The 17,188-nt window shown below is 40.9% G+C and overlaps 2 protein-coding genes across 2 annotated transcripts; both read left to right on the top strand.

Moving 5' to 3' along the window:
• The first annotated feature begins 417 nt into the window (after nt 1–417).
• On the top strand, nt 418–5,421 carry isca1 (iron-sulfur cluster assembly 1). The gene is made up of 4 exons (XM_040154345.1): nt 418–544; nt 2,628–2,681; nt 3,870–3,975; nt 4,287–5,421. The coding sequence occupies exons 1-4, from the start codon at nt 464–466 to the stop codon at nt 4,433–4,435; spliced, it is 390 nt and encodes a 129-aa protein (XP_040010279.1). The 5' UTR covers nt 418–463; the 3' UTR covers nt 4,436–5,421.
• A 4,776-nt stretch (nt 5,422–10,197) lies between these two features.
• Nucleotides 10,198–14,437, top strand: kiss1rb (KISS1 receptor b). The gene is made up of 6 exons (XM_040155518.1): nt 10,198–10,414; nt 11,172–11,296; nt 12,034–12,169; nt 13,087–13,325; nt 13,450–13,602; nt 14,201–14,437. Exons 1-6 carry the CDS (start codon nt 10,198–10,200, stop codon nt 14,435–14,437), a joined length of 1,107 nt encoding a protein of 368 aa, XP_040011452.1.
• Nucleotides 14,438–17,188: the final 2,751 nt, after the last annotated feature.

The raw sequence follows: 17,188 nt of genomic DNA, 5'->3' as shown, positions 1-17,188 counted from the left end.
AGTATGCACACTAAATATTGTACAGTAGAGCGTGAAAGTTCAGTATTGTCCTTCGAAACGTTGGTTTGACCAACAAAGCAGACTTTATTCTGCTGAAAATGCTGGAACAAGCTAGTAAGTGGACCTTGAGGTAAGATTATTTTGTCAGAGTCGCTTGGTAATAACAACAGTAGACAAGAAAAATGAAATGAAAATAATCCTCACAAGAGAGGTTCCGGAAAAGTGTAACGTATTGAGTTTTTTACAGTACTTTCATAACATTGCAGGCTGGTTATACAACCGAGCATGTGTTCATCTTCGGTGATGATTTATCCGTAAGCCCATTGGCTGTCGCGCCTGTCCGTCATAATATTAGCCAATCATTGAACTGGGCATCTTATTTGTGGCGTTTACCTTTTTTTTTTTTTTTTTTTTTTTTAAACACTCCAGAGCTGGTCAATGTTGTGATTTTAGCTGTAGCAACATGTCTGCCTCCATGGTGCGAGCGACCGTCCGAGCGGTCAGCAAAAGAAAGATACTGCCTACAAGAGCCGCACTGACACTGGTAAGTGATACGCTGAGTGCTAAACTCACGTAGAACACTTTTCTGCTCGGTCAGTATATATTCATCCAGGACGTGTGGCGTTAAGACTAGCAGCCGATGGCTAACGTTACGTGATCCGAAGTTAGCTAAGCTTGCTAACCATCGGTGACTTGAACGTTACACGCAGGAAAACTTTCCCGAAACATTACACTTTTTATCGTGATGATGAGCTTGTATTAGCCGATGTACACACTGGGGTAGTTGTACAAGTATGACATTAGCTCGTAAAATCATCAAAGAACTTGATTAGATGTTAAAGTTACTCGCAGGCAAGGCAACGTTCGGTTGCTAAGCTAAGCTGTTGCTTGATTATGTGCCACAGACTATTTTGTTCGTCTGTAGCTACCGGTGACTACATATTAGCAATTCAAGACAGCGTCGAGCTGTAAAATGTTAATTTAACCCTCTGTTGCAATTTTAAAAACAATACCTGCATTATCGAGGTCTTAATTTATTAGTTTAAATTAGTATAGAAGACGTAGAAAACCAGTGAATATTCACAATCTAAAAGCTGGAACCAGTGAGTATTTGGTATTTAGCTTAAAAACGACTTTAATGATGAATCAATTGTCAGAGTAGTTACAGATTCATTTTCTACCAACAAATCGTTTCAGCTCTATTTTGGTCACCAGTAAGCTCAAAAAATACTGGATACCACATTTTCTGTAGTGATGTTAACATCTTTTCAATTGTTCCTTTAAAGCCACACCTTTAAAAACTCCATGCCCAAATATTAGACATTGTACATCTGTTTTCACAAGCAGAAATTCACTCCTTGTCACTTGTAAACTGACCTGTATGTTTAAAATCGGTAGATTGCCTCTTCAGTTTACAAACGATTTAAAGAAACTGTTTTTGCAAAAGCTAATGTATATAGACTTGTGAGTGTGAAACTAGTTGTTATTGTGTTTGAGTTGGTAATATAACATGAGTACATTTTTATTGTTATCATATCATGTATCATAATTCATTTTATGAGAGTATCACAATTACTAGGACAGAATCTTTGGGCATGAAAGAAGTAGATCTGCAAAGAGTAATCGATTGAAAGAAAATTATTTGGCAACTACTTGGATAATCAATTATTGTTTCAGTCATTTTTCAAGCAAAAATGCTTGGAAAATAACTCAATATAATATTTATATAAAAGAAACAGACTCTTAGTGCGGCAAACTGCCAGTGCAGTCATGGTTTGTTGTTATGGGTGGGATGGTGGTGAATATCAGCCTGACAAGCTGTGCGAAACGTGCTGTTTCAAGATAATGTGTGCGCATAGTGGCCTGAGATGATAAAGGTAGTGCGCTGAAGTAAATGTTTAGTGGGAGGTCCCTCAACACTGAGGCAACCGCAGATGATGTGTCATTAAACAGTTATCTGTCAGGGAATAAGGCCAATGAGAAACGTAAATGTTACCAAATCATGTATTAAATGTAATATATTTTAAGATCTTAATTTATCAATAATATTAATCCAGTGCAAAATACTTGCTATTAACTACACACTCCTACAAGGAACTACAAGTTAAGCTTTGGACATTACCATTACACTTGGTTGACAGAATAGTTATGAAATAACTCCCAGCTTTGACACAGTCGGGACGTACTTTACATTTTGCAGCATGGTTGCACATGCTGGCTTTAAGGGATTAGCACCATATGGCTAGTGTAGTCCACCTCAGTCTCCCAAATGCCTCCACAAGAGAGCCCAAATGCTGGGATCGCTCTATTCTACAGCTACATCCACGCCCTTACAGCAGAAGCTACAGGGGGGCAGGTTATCTCTTTATACTGTAGGAACTTGCTGATTTAAGACAAGTTGAAGTGTTAGACCTTACAACAGAAACTTGTCAGAGCAGGACAAACAGTATCAAAACAGCTATAGAAACTTAAACCGGCACCATAGTCTGTTTCTCTGTTGTCTCACTTCTGCTCAGTATGTTTGAAACAGTCACAGTTTTGCCAAAATACACTGATTTCTTCTGAATATTATGTAAATCGAAGCTGTGAGTTGTAACCCTTTTTATCTTCTGTTGTCTCTTCTTTAGACTCCAGCAGCTGTGAGCAAGATCAGGTGGTTGTTGCAGGACAAGCCGGAATATGTGAGTAATTGATATGGCCAACATGCACTGAAACATCATATCATTGAGCACATGGTGCTTCTCTACATGTTATGTAATAGCAGAAGGGCGCTGTGTTGTTTTGAGCCTTCAATTTTCAATAAATTGGGTTGTTCTCTTCAAAAGAATGTATCCGCATCTGCCTTGGATTGTTAGAAAGTTAACTTTTATCAATATTCAAGGACCTTTTATCTTTACATTATAGTGAAGACTCCATATGAGACCGCAATCACCCTTTTCCTTCCTTTTGCTAAAGTCATATTTGTCTTTAGTCAAAAGATTTTGTGAAGTGAAACATAAAGGTGCAGTAAGGAAAATTTGAAGTAATATCAAGTGCCAGGAGACTACAGCAACATCAGCAAACATTTACATGTATTTTTTCCCCATTTTCTAGAATTGTATAGTGGATTGTAGCTCAAAATGTCAATGTTAACAGCCCTCGTTACCTTTTGAAATGCTGTTACTATTTGTACTTTTGAGAAACAAAACTAGGGGCATAGCACAAGGTCGGTAGTTTTGGGGGACTGGGACTTTGGAGCATTCACTCAAAGCCTTGCCAGTGCTGTCTGTTTAGAAAGCATGAAATGTCCGTACCAAATGTGGTAGGAGAGGCGTGACTGGCATTGATCAGCAAAACAAGAGTCCTTTTGTTCAGTCACTCAAATATTTCTTAGCTGTAGCAATAAAGAGAATCAGAAAATGATATTTTGAAGTATTTGTAGGAATAGTATGATTCATCTCTTAAAGTGTCCTTTCAGGGTAATTATGAGGCTTTCCCGTGGGCTCTAGTCTAATTAACTCTTGAAAGTGACTAAAGAACCTGACAGTTTAAGTTGCCAGTGTACGGGGCTGCTTCTTGGATGGTCAAATAGCTTCAGAGACCCCCTCCCACCATTCTTGTGTGAAGTCAGAATTTGGGGGAGCTGTGTCCGGCCATATCTGTAGCTTTATAAAACAGACCATCACACATTCACAACCACTTCACGCTACGTTTGGCTAGCAGTGCTGAGGTGAAAAAAGTAGGCTGGGTTCGAACTTGTCTTTTTAGCTATCTTTTTTCTTTTGTTTCACGAGTATTTGTCACTTTTAACGTTCAGAACCAATGATTGTTTTCCAGGAAAAAATTGATGACAGTGTATTGATTGGTATTGTCTGTTTTGCTATATCTAGATCGGTTTGAAGGTCGGAGTGAGAACACGTGGCTGTAATGGATTGACCTACACACTGGACTACACCAAGGAGAAACACAAATCTGATGAGGAAGTACTGCAGGATGGTAAATTACTTCTTATTGTGTTTTCCTCATAGTATGAGGACAGATGGAACGAAGTACAGTTTTTTGAGGATTATTCATGGTATGCATTGCTGTCTGCCACAAAGATTTTCGTTTAAATACTACCACTAGGGTGTGCTAAAGTTGGACATTTTCAAATTCTACGCATAGTGGCTTTAATAAAAATATGTGTTTGTATGGTTGCTGTTTCCTTTTTTGCAACATATTATTAAACAAACAAAATTCTGCCTGAGTATTGATGCCAGTATTAGAACTTGGGAGTAGTGACTGCTCTACTGTTACTCTCTTGGCAGGCGTGAGGGTGTTCATAGAGAAGAAGGCTCAGCTGACCCTTTTGGGAACTGAGATGGACTTTGTGGAGTCAAAGCTGTCCAGTGAATTTGTCTTCAACAATCCAAACATCAAGGGCACGTGTGGCTGTGGAGAGAGCTTCAACATCTGAGCATCATGGTGCCTGCATCCTCCCACACCATCCCTGCCCCAAACCTTGTCCCATCCATAAAGACTGAGGGGATGAATGTTGATGAGGTAGTCGGACAAGAGGAAGTCTTTGAGATGTGGACAGGCCTCCTTTCCTACCACTGCTCTTCCTGCGGACCACTCGCATACACACACTCCTGAAGCCCTAGTATATATGTTGATGCTTAGGGGAAGGTTTCAACGCAACCTGTGTAGTCAAAACCTCAACATGATCTCAGCATAATCGATTTTAGGTTCAGATAATTCTCGTGTCGACAACTGCTTTTTTTAATTATGGGTGCCGCATACAAAACACCTTTTTAGAAGGACCTCAAAAGCAAAGTGTTTCTTTTGTTTAGTGTTTGTCTGCCATTTCTCACACACACGCACATAATTGTCATGAAGTCAGTCAAATCTCACCATGACTTGTATGCAGGAGGAAATGGTACAACATTGCCCAAGGGCATGCTCGCTAAAGAGTTGATCAGCTTTAACTTGGTGAAGCTAAGAGGATGAAGCATGATACTATGAAGTTTTCTGTTCTCAAGATAGAATCTATTAATCAAAATCCACAGATGTTAAGGCCAACATCATCTGTTCGATTAACACACTGTAAGACAATGTACCATTATCCAGTGTTACGTAGCATCAGTATGCAAAAGCGGAGGAGCTTGAGTGTCTTGAAACTGCTTTATTAGTTTGTATAGTCTTTGAGAAGTAAAAGTAAATATTTATCTCTGTGTAAATATAAAGAATGTAAATCTCCCTTGAACCACACAAACGCACAAAAAAAAAAAACAACGCACAAAACATGTATCCCTCACATAAGAGTACATGAGGTTTATGTTGGTTTCTTTTTGCTTGATCAAAGCCAGGAACTTGTGTTTGTATAGACTGCGTGCTCTTAAGATTTGTAACTGTGCAATATGTCTGTGTACATATGAAATAATAAATAGCTAAATCCAGTAATATGACATTGTGGGGCCACTGTTTCGCCGTCAGCAGTTTGATTTCTGGCAAGATGATTATTGCATCACAACTGTAATGACAAACTCGGACCAGCTCTCATGGAGTTGGCTCTGTTGTCACGGAGACGATGTAGTTGTCATTACAAATCTTCATCTCAGTCGTCATGGTGATGGCTCAACTGACATTTAAAACTGTTACATCATGATGTCCAGGTTTCTGCAGCAAACTAACGAGCTATCATCACTTCTTTTCTGAACACTTTTTGTATTAATGCATAAGGAGAGAGAGGTACAGTCATTTTGAAAGATTTATACTAATCATTCCATTTTAGGTTTTTAACCTTCCTATTACAAGTGGACACTTTGCTTTTTTTTTTAATTTTTTTTTTTTTTAGGTCTTTTGGGGTCATGGACAACGAAAACAAGGATGGAGATTCTGACAGCAGAGAGTCCTGTGGACTTATGGTAGTGAAAAATTATACATACAGTATTCATTGTTAGAGTTGCTAATAGTTTATACTGAACAAACAGGCCTTTTGTTACATTTTCACTGAAAATTTCACAATTTAACTGTTTCTTGAATGCTGTGGGTCAGTTAAGGATGATATCACCGAGGGACGAAGGAAGGACACAGATATGCAACTTTTCGTTTTTTCCACTTTGCTTTTGGAAATTATATAAACTATAACTGTTTTATGGTGATGATCTAGAAAAAACAACATAAAACTATGGAACAGCTTTAATTCATTTGTTGGGGCACTTACTGGCAGCAGAACAAGCTGTAAATACAACATCACCCAACAACATTGTTGAGGTAAACGTTTTAGCAAACAGTTACATATTCACATCAGCAGCTAAGTAATATAGGCATTCATTTGGAATCAGGTGTGACTGTGCAACATTCTCCACCTGATGTACAGTAATCCAATAATCACTTTCCATTTAGCTCTATTATTGGTCTCCACCTGCTCCTGAGGAAAATCTCTGGCTCTTTAGCAGCTGTAAGTTCCACTACGCTCACTAACTTTGTCTGCAGCTTTGGTGCTGGGTAGCCATTGCATGGGAGGGTTATCAGGACTACTTTGCTGATAGCAGCTGCTTGCAGTGTCTGGAGGTGACGGTGATGAGAATGGTGAGAGTGAGCCAAAACGGTAAAGTTGCAGGCCGAAAAACCGAAACGGAGCGAAAAGATGATAAAATGCTCTGCAGAGCTGAGGGGGGCTGCAGAGTTAGGTGATAATTCTCCGTGGGTTCATCACTCTGGGCAACCCCATTCACAATACACAGTTCCATTTGATTCTGCTCACATAAAATGTTTATTTGTGCAGCTTTAAATTTATTGTCTTTGGGAAAGCTACAGGTTTGAACCAGCCCCGATGACTCTTCGCAAATGTTCATGTTTTTCCCATAGAACATTTTGCTTCCTCATGAATTAGTAGCAGCAGCATTTTCCTCCTGTAGGCTACTTTCTTTTGATTTTAGTTTGGCTATTTGTGTGATAAAGTGTACAGTATGTTTACTTAGAATATAAGGCCAAGTGTAGCCTAAGGAAATTGATTCATATCACGATGTAGTGTATGGGGTTCACAGAAGCAACTGTCAATCACTGAAGGATGTGGTTTTTAGTAAGAACCTGGAAAACGTATTCGATCTTTGTGTCAGTTTCTGTGAAACTCCCCCTCTGCTATTTTTCTCAGATCTCAGAGTTGTTAAAGACATTAGCCGAAAGGAAATCACCACCTCGTGACGCCACACGTATTGACCCTCGAAACATCAGCACCACCCTCTCCATCCTAAAGAACACAGGGACAGGCCCTTCTAAAACTCATGGCGCCTTTAGATCCAGAGTCGCTCTCCCTGAAAACATAAGCCAGTTGTCCGAGTGTCGGTTTAAGAGGTGGGATCACCTGAGTGAAAGCTTATCTGCCTGGGTCCCTGTCCCTGCCCCAAACGCTGCACTGGCCTCATCTCGGGAGCGACAACTGCAGCCCAGCTTACCATCCTCACATCCTGTCGCCCTTTCACACCTGGTGGATAAATCCAAGATGCTGCCCTCTGACTCAATGTTCACTGTTGGAGAACGACTCAAAAAGCAAGAGATGCATCCGCACTTCCCGGGTGTGCAGGCTTGGATCAAACAGCTGTCCTGGGAACCACAGTGGATGACACCCAAAGGGTCTCCCCAACCTGGTCAGTTAGTTGGATAATTAGTCTTCATTCACAAATGCATGAGCGTCCCTTTTTGTTCTCCCGCCACACATAGGCTGAAAGTAACTCTTGATTTGGGTTTTGCTGAAGGCATACCTTTTGTTCTGCTGGGATTTCTCGTGCAGTCTCGTAGTGTAGTTTCATACCTTATAATGAACATTAGACAATAATGTTAAATGATTGGTTTGTAAGTTGTAACTGATGTTTTTTTTTATGTTGCATTTATTAATGTTTGACAGGTTGTGAGACGTCGCTAATGTCAGTGTTTATCCTCCTCGCTTTTTTTTTGTTTTATCCAGCTCTATAATATATATAACCCCTCAAATGACTAATCCAAGCTCTAACCGTCCGCACTATTAATGTTTTATTACTGATCTGCAAAGCTTTACTAAAGGATTCATTATCATCGATACAGCTATTAGGTACAACTCATAAACCTTTATTGAGTGTAAGTTGTAACTGATGCATGATAATAGGAAAAGAAAACAACAACTACTAACACATTTTATGGCTTGCCATAGAGTTCAGCCCTGTTCGGCCACAATAAAAGACCCCGTACTCTGACATAGAGGGGATGGGTAAAGGAGACTAATTTGGTAATTTGTGAGCTCATCATTTAGAAAATTACCTTGTGATCTGAATATGCAGTAAGCTATGGGCTATAAATTGTTTCGTGATCTTGAGTAAGCAAAGACGTTTGAGGTGCTCTTAACACGATGACAGACCCTTTTTCTTGCGGTCATAAAATGATTGACTTTCATTCGGGAGAAAGCAAAGCCTGTTATGTGGAGCACAAAAATGTTTGGTGATCATGGCAAAACAAAAAGAGATGAGTAATTTGGCTTGGCTTCTCTGGCCTTGTGTCCTCACACACTATGGAGCATGGAAAAAGACAAAATTTGTTCAGGCATCAATACATTTATCATGTTATTAATACTGATATATAGTCATACTGACTAGTAGAAGAATGCTCAACGTTTCATTCATGATCATAATCCAGGGCCAACTAACGCATGGTTCTTTGAGGACTTGACGGACCTACAGAGGAAGCTGTTTTTAGGGGCATCAAAGAAATATGGAGTTCCCAGTCACTCTCAGGCGCCTGGTAGCTCGTCGCAACTCATCTGAATCCACCTCTTTGACTTTAAAGAAAGTCAAAGACACAGAGAAGATAAAATTGAACTGAAACCGGCAAAGAGGGGTTTTTTTTTTTTCTTTTTTTTAAACCTGTGACAGAGTGATCATTGTCGCAGTGATTACAAAGACACAAACAAACAAGAGACACACGTTAACTTACATTTCTTTAAGAAATCGTATTTTCGAAAATGACAAAAAATAATGTCCACACCATCAGCAAGCACATTTTCCACTGTCTGACCATGTTCTATGTACAGAAAGAAAATGGAAGTTCTTTCTCTTTCGCAATTATGCATTTAGAAAAACCAAGCGTTTGCTTTGGGATCCAACAATATGACATATCGAACAGGGCTTACTTGCACACACAAGCATAGTCCCTCTACGATACCTGTTATCTTTTATTTAATCTTAGGCAAAAAAAATTCAAATGATCTGGACGAGTTTGATGGCCAGGATATTATGTTGTGAAAACAACAAACATCTACTTTGTACTCAAACACTTTATGCGTATCACTCTTCAAAACTGGCAAGGTTTGCCACTTGCTCCTTTGCAGCCGGGGTCATGAAGGGCGTAATGATAGCTTTAAAAAGTGTTTAGTTTGCGCCGGCAGTGGCAGGAGATCAAGGTGTACTGTCACCGCAACCACCGGCTGCCTCTGTGATTCATTCATTTCATTTTGGATTGCAGCCATTAGGCCTTCCCTGTTTGTGCAGTGAATCAACTGTTACTGCTCAGTGTTAATAAAAAAAAAAACACGTGGGAGAAACGAATGTTTTACCTAGGTTCCGCTGCAGTTCCCAACCTCTCAACTTGATGAGGAAATAAAAGAACTTTTATTCGAATCCAACTGCAGTCGTTTTACAGGGCACGCAGTCCTGGGTAATGACAGGTGATGATGGAGGTTTTGTTTAAAGCCTCCTACCGCTTCAGCCTCTTGGCCGTTCACTCACATAATTCGCTCACAAAGCAGAATGACTCCAGCCTCCTCCAAACACCCCCCCTCCCCTCCCCGGCTACGGCGGTCTATAACAGTGCTTTCATCTCAGACCTGCAGAGAATAAAACAGGCAGCCCATCACTGACAAGCACAGGACTAAACCTTGCTTTAGTGAGCAGAGGGGGGAACGCTGCAGACGCAAACAGGCACAACACGGGTAAGAGGAGCTTATTATACATAAAAAAGTTTATTTATTATGCTTAAGTATTTGATTTGGCTTTGTCTTATAAATCCAAATTATCAGGGTTTCATTTAAATAACTTCAAGAGAAATGATACGTTATGTACATATTGTACCGGTTTTTGTTGTTGTTGTTTTTTTGTACGTCGATGTTATTTTTTGTGATACATTTGCATGGTAGCGACCTGACACCGCAAACTCAGCTATGCTCTACATGTATCACAGAAATATTCCTGGACTCGACTTGTGAAGGTGATGGTGGAATCGGCAACAAATCACGGTCCCGACTGCGGGTCTGTGTGCAACGAGTCCGCAGCTCTGGAGGGACAGGGGCCACCGGTGTTGGTCGATGCCTGGCTGGTCCCCACTTTCTTCGCCCTCATCATGCTGGTCGGCCTGGTCGGGAACTCGCTGGTCATCCATGTCATCACCAAACACCAGCAGATGAAGACCGTCACCAACTTTTACATAGGTAACGTTTCCTAGGAGCAATGAGCAGTAACGAGGTACAAAAAGGAAATTCCCATAGGAAACTACTTTCCAAAGTAGAAAGAGAAAACATGGGTGAGGGGACTCTTTCATCCACTTTCTGATTTACTGCGGTCGGTCATTGCGTAGTATTCTTTGTGACAGTTGCATTAAGTGAAAAGTTGTTTGACGTTTTATACGACTGATATCAATATGAGTCACAACCAACAACCCTGCTGTTCTGCTCAGCTGCTCCTGTCCAAGCGAGTCGGTCATTGCGTAGTATTCTTTGTGACAGTTGCATTAAGTGAAAAGTTGTTTGACGTTTTATACGACTGATATCAATATGAGTCACAACCAACAACCCTGCTGTTCTGCTCAGCTGCTCCTGTCCAAGCGAGCCGTTTAATGTCATTCACCAGGAGAATCCGGTCCCGGGCACGTATAATAAAAAACAAAACAATGAGACAGTTAAAAAATATCAAATGACAGTGCCAGTGACAGCAATGATGGCTTGTAATTAACACAAAAATTAAGTCACATTTGGCACTAAAAACCTTAAAATTACAACGGATGAGTAGTCCAAAAGTGAGAACAGGTTAGTGGGAGAATTTTGAAAGGCAGAAACCTCAGCACCTGCCAGTGTTATTGGTACCGATACACTTACTTATGGTATTTTTGCCCCCTTGAATGCATCTCACGTTGACACATCTGGATTTACATCTCCCCCTTTAGGAAGCACTGTTCTTGTTCTCTTCTAGTAAACCTGGCCACGACCGATATCTTGTTTCTGGTCTGCTGCGTGCCCTTCACTGCCACACTGTACCCGCTGCCCAGCTGGGTCTTTGGAGAGTTTATGTGCCGATTGGTGAGCTACCTTCAGCAGGTGAGATACACATACATAAAACGGGCAAACAAACGGGCATGGAATTGCTGGGAAAATTACAATGGTAGTGCCATTAAAAATGGCACTGTAGCTGGCATCAGAGCCACTGCTGAGATGGCAAGGGTTACCATACAGTGCCACAGTGATATCATGGCATGGTGACCAAAATACCATGCTGTAGTACTGCAATTGTAATTTTAAAAATAGTCCCGTTAGACATTGTAGCATTATGGACATTGTACTATGTGAAGAATAACCACTTCTAGATGTGCAGCCAACCAAATACTTACGAAGTAAATGTGATTTATTAAAATTACAATTCTTAAACAAGGATTCAAACAACTAGTTCCAATTATCGTTTGTAGCTGAAAAGCATGTAGACACTGATAATGTCATAAAAAAATGTAGTAAAAACTTATGATGTAGTAACCTGCCGACAATAATCTAATATAAAATGTTAGGTGAATGACATAAAGAAGTTGTGTATGATGTAATAGCAAATGCAAGCTATTATCTTTTTCATTGAAACATTTGCCTCCAAAATCAATGTAATAACAGGCACAAAATGTAAAAAAGGTATTTCATTTTAAGCAAAATGCTATGCTTAAAGCTGTTATTATACTATATGCTGTTAGTACATTATCAGACTCTACAAAGCACAAAACATAGAGCCAACTTGAAAATGTGTGTCAAAGAAAACCGAAACAAATTGACCCACCTGTGTGTGTGTGTTTCAGGTGACTGCTCAGGCAACATGTATCACTCTGTCGGCGATGAGCGTGGACCGCTGCTACGTGACTGTCTACCCTCTGCAGTCACTGCGGCACCGCACTCCCCGCATGGCTCTGGCCATCTCTGTGTCTATCTGGATAGGTATCACAAAAAAATAACAACGCATTCAAAACCCGACACACGCATTGGTAATGAGGCAGTGGTGGCAACTAATTGCTTCTGTTTCCCTCTCAGTGACCCTCCCTTTGATGTTAATTACTTGTTGGATGAAAATGAAGCCAGAAAACCCGAAGCAGCTGATTTGGCTGACTTTGTTGATGTGATAAAAAACAAACAAACCATAAAACAGTTCATTCAAATCAAACCAGCCATTCTTTCTGCAACTGAAAAATTTGGGATTTTTTTTATTTTTTTTATTATTAATCCAACAGAACATCATCTACATGTTTTGGAAAAAAGCCCAATAACACAGAGAATTTAAAAAAATAATTTTGGATAGGTTATAGCGCAAATTTCTCCTTTTGCTGTTCTTTCTTTTGGCTTTTTTGGCCTTACCATTAAGCAGAAACTTTAGGGGGGGTTGAACTTGTCTTAGTTCCTGAAAGGGTATTTTGAACCCGCTTCAATTCGGGTTTAACTCTAGCTTCCGTCTTGTCAGTTGTCTGGAGTCTCATGATGAAAATTCTGGCACGGGATAGAACAGATGTAGCTTGGACGTTCAAGCAGCAACCGCCATCCTGCAGCTCAGTGTGATAGGCTGAGACACCTGTCAATCACAGAAACATGCCCTTAACATACTTAAATCTGTTTAAGACATGATATTTTCTTAATGGAAGAATGTTTTTTAAAATCGCCAACACATCACGCATTAGAACAAGTGAAACTAGATACTAAAACCCTAAAAAAGGTATTGACTTTGTGATTCAGTCGGAGATTTCTCAATTGCTGTCTGCGTTGTCTGTTTTTTGATTTGGTGCCTGCGTCTAGTGGCAGCAGGTGGAATTTACTATGAACATCATCCTCTGAGTCACACAGCCACAGTCCCCTGTCCTCTCCAGGCTCCTTGTTGCTGTCGACCCCCGTAGCCGTGTACCAGCGTCTGGAGGCAGGATACTGGTTTGGTCCTCAGACGTACTGCAGCGAGGTCTTCCCCTCGGCTCGCCTCCAGAAGGCCTTCATCATCTACAGCTTCTTGGCCGTCTACTTGCTGCCCCTGCTCACCATCACCGCCTGTTACGCCTTCATGCTCAAGCGCATGGGCCAACCCAGCGTGAATCCCGTCGACAGTAGCTACCAAGTAAGAGAAAGACATGGGGTTACGTTCACTCGCAAAACTTATTTTTCACTTTAAATTAAATCCGGAGAGAACCGAATATTTTTCTGATCATTGCAGAGACATTACAGAGCCTCCCTAACTCCAGTTTCAGGCCCAGGCCAGGCGAGCAGCAGCAGTGCGGGCGCGAGTCTCCCTGATGGTGGTGGTGATGGTGGCCCTGTTTCTCATCTGCTGGGGCCCCATCCAGGTCTGCATCCTCCTGCAAGCTTTTGGCCTCCGCAGTTACGTTCTATACAAGGTGACTCTTCCATGATGACTGATTAAATGAGCCTCAACGTGTTGGAGGCAGGCAGGTAGTAGGGGTGTAACCGGATACAGACGCATTATTTGGATATGCACAGATAATCTGAATTTTTTACAGTAATGTTTGACCCCCCAACAGGCTCCTGGACTTTCACCTAACTGACACAATTTACCACAAACTTAGAACCGCTTCTTCTCAGAGCCATAACTCGGTCAACTCTAAGCACACAGACATCATCTTGTTACAATCAGATATTATCTATTCAGTGGTATCAGGATCTCCGATGTCCATCAAAATAATCACTTGGGGATGCACCTGACCAGCTTCTTCTCCATAGCCACAGCGTCTGGGGCTTATGGGTATTGTAGTACTTTGAGCCATCTGCCATGCCACAAAGACGGGAAAAAAAACATGATTTCACACAAACAAAGCTGAGATAATTAAAACAGGTGACCTTGACATAAACCTATGGGATCGTGACATTATCCGGGAGAGTCCTGTGTTTCTGTATTAAGTAGCATCAATGATATCATTTAAAGAAAAAATTGAAACGGAATGGGGAAAAATGTCTGTCTTAACTTTGCATCCACAGCTGAAGATCTGGGGTCACTGCATGTCTTACTCCAACTCCTCTGTCAACCCCCTGGTTTACGCCTTCATGGGCAACAACTTCAGGAAGGCCTTCAAGCAAGCATTCCCCGCCATATTTCTGTGGCGTACCAGGAGGAGAGTCCGGGTGGGAAACATCGAGACAGAGGAAGGGGGAGAAATGGATCGCCAGGCACCCAAACGAGGAGCAGAGATGCACTTTCTTTCATCTGCGTCCTAAAGGCCACGCTGGGCATTTGGACAGTGTGCACTCATTGTTAATTTATAGTTTGTTCTGAGATGAGAGCAGTCTGCCCATCCTGGTATATGTGAGCATGGATGTCCACACACACACACACACACACACACACACACACACACACACACACACACACACACACACACACACACACACACACACACACACACACACACACACAAACAAACAAACAAAGTCAAACAATCAAACACAGAAAAAGGAAAATTGTGGATAAAACTGGTCTGATGGTTCACCCTTGACCATCCTGGCACAATGTAGGCTAAATATAGAAAGTACTAAGAATACCGGTGAGTGACAGGTTTAAACAAACACACAGATATACACTCACACACACACAGACACACACACACACACACACACACACACACACACACACAGACACACACGCCATGTGATTTCTCAAAAAGGGCAAACCAGTCAGACGGTTCTCGTGACGTTCACGAGCTGCTGAAATATAATTATCTTTGTCACATTTTTCTAGCTTAACTGGACTGATGCAGTCAGTTCACTGGATGTCAAAATGTTTGTGCCCCTTGGTTTAGCTTCTTCACAATTTCTCAAGAAATTAAGCTAAAATTGTATAGCACAACAGTTGCAACTGTTTCTGACTGCATCCTTTACAGACAGCACCCTTGTTTTATATAGGTATTTAAAAGTGTTACAATACGATTCTGGGTTAAACACTCCTTTTTCTGAACCGCCCAGAATCCGCTGGGGCTGTTTTGTTGGCGTTTCAAAGGTTCGCTGTTGTCTCCTGTTTCTTTTATTTGGTTCTTGTTTTAGGGACCATTAGAGGAGCTTTACCTTTCTACGGCAGTAAAGCAATTCTGGTCAGATTCCACTAAATTCAGCTACAGGATCCTTTGTGAACAGGCAGTCTGGAAAGGTGCTGATCGGCTACAAAAGGTGCAAAAGTGTGCGCACACACACACACACACACACACACACACACCTTTTACTGTTTCTTGCAAAATTTTTTTTCCTTATTCAGTTATTTAGGCTGATATTGTGCTGGTCTGTCCTCTTTTGCCTGTTGGGAAAAAGAGGCCCAACAGTGGGATTCAGTCCATTGTCTACTAAGGCCTAAAAATGCTTTTCCGTCTGTGAATCTACGCACTTACACAGGTAATCTGTGCTTGTGCAGATGTCAGCCAGGCTACTTGTACGTGATGTTAATGTGTGCAATAGGGGGCAGTGTTGAATCTACGCACTATAATACGCATGGAGTGAGACATTTTCGAAAAAATTGTTGTTTGGAGTGTGCATTTCTCCACCGCATTTCTCACGGCTCATCGCAGTTTACCCAGTACTCATTTCCTGCTGAAGTACTCGGTGTTTGTTAGATGCACAGGCACAGACAGGCTGTCGAGATCTTACCCAAATACATTCGATTTCTCTGCTTCTCTGAGAGCCCCGATGCTTACCCAGAACTCCTCTCTCTCCTCAACTGAAGACACAACCGGTATCAGAAACACATCCCAGCTTTACCTATTTACCGGATTGCTGATTTATTGGTGATTAAACACGTGTGAAACTGTGAAAGAGCAGCCAAAGGTCACTGCCACTGCATGTTACCTAAGAGAAAGCAAGTTTCCAGAGCGTAGTTAATAGAGCCACAGAGGGGTTGCAGTTTATTAATCAGCTTATTTATCTCTCCTGATACTACATTGTTAACTATGATGTTGAACAGTTGCAACGAAAAGCTTTTTTGTGGAGGTTTTTGTGGTGTGACAGTGGAGCCAATCACCTCACATCTAAATCAATAGTCACCAATGACAGCCAGTTACCAAATAGACATGTGACACCATCCAGTGGGGTGACTGGCTGAGCTTTTGGGTCCTTGTGCTGCCTTCAAGTGAAACCGAATATATTTGCCTAGTGGCCACAGTCCCTCAGGGACCTGCAAAAGTCCCATTAAACTATATCTGGCACACACTGTCCGAGGAAACAGAATCAGGGAATTTCACACTAAAATTTTGGAAGATATCCACTTAATTTTACAGTAAAATCCTTATAGTAACTTCAGATAATTGTTTGACTACATTTTTGTATGTATGTATCAAAGAGGAAAAACACCCCAAAAAAATAGTTAAATGTTTATGTTTGGTTTGCTGTCCGTATTTTGGCTGAATGTTTATGTGCCTGCCTGAACATTGTTCGGGAGGTTTCTGTCTCCGTAACCGAATAATCGGTGCAGCTCTAAGCTTCTCTAATTGTTGTTGTTGATGTGTTAGGCTAAACAATTGTTACAGTTCTTGCTCTATGTTTTTTCATACTTGCTTATACATGTTAAAAAAAAAAAAAAAAAAAATTACCTCAACAAAATCAGTTCACAAGATCAGCTAATATGTTTGTAGATTTTCGTACTTATCAAGCCGAAAATGATTAGATTGAACAATATTAAAGCTAACAAAATAAAGGGTATTTACATATGTATTTTTTTTCTCTTTGTTTTTTTATAGGCCCAAATATATAGTGTGTGTTCACAAACGAATGATTATTTTCATTTTTTATGAATGTGCAAATTATTTTCTTGAGTAATCGTTTGGTCGATAAATTGTAAATAAGGAAAAATGTCATCACATTCATATTGCTTGTTTTGTTCGCCCAGCAGCTCAAACCCCAATGATACTTCATTTACTATCAGATACGACAAAGCAAGGTAGCAAATGCTCACATTTGAGAACATGGAACCCGCAAATGTTTGGCATT

This window comes from Xiphias gladius, chromosome 19 (assembly GCF_016859285.1).
Source record: "Xiphias gladius isolate SHS-SW01 ecotype Sanya breed wild chromosome 19, ASM1685928v1, whole genome shotgun sequence".
Classification (NCBI taxonomy): domain Eukaryota; kingdom Metazoa; phylum Chordata; class Actinopteri; order Istiophoriformes; family Xiphiidae; genus Xiphias; species Xiphias gladius.
This window is presented reverse-complemented; position numbering and strand designations above follow the sequence as displayed.

Coding starts and splice junctions, on each gene's coding strand:
- isca1 (XM_040154345.1), top strand. CDS start 464: ATGTCTGCCTCCATGGTGCGAGCGACCGTCCGAGCGGTCAGCAAAAGA. Junction 545..2,627: donor CAAGAGCCGCACTGACACTG/GTAAGTGATACG, acceptor TCTCTTCTTTAG/ACTCCAGCAGCTGTGAGCAA. Junction 2,682..3,869: donor TGCAGGACAAGCCGGAATAT/GTGAGTAATTGA, acceptor TGCTATATCTAG/ATCGGTTTGAAGGTCGGAGT.
- kiss1rb (XM_040155518.1), top strand. CDS start 10,198: ATGGTGGAATCGGCAACAAATCACGGTCCCGACTGCGGGTCTGTGTGC. Junction 10,415..11,171: donor CGTCACCAACTTTTACATAG/GTAACGTTTCCT, acceptor GTTCTCTTCTAG/TAAACCTGGCCACGACCGAT. Junction 12,170..13,086: donor CTCTGTGTCTATCTGGATAG/GTATCACAAAAA, acceptor TGTCCTCTCCAG/GCTCCTTGTTGCTGTCGACC.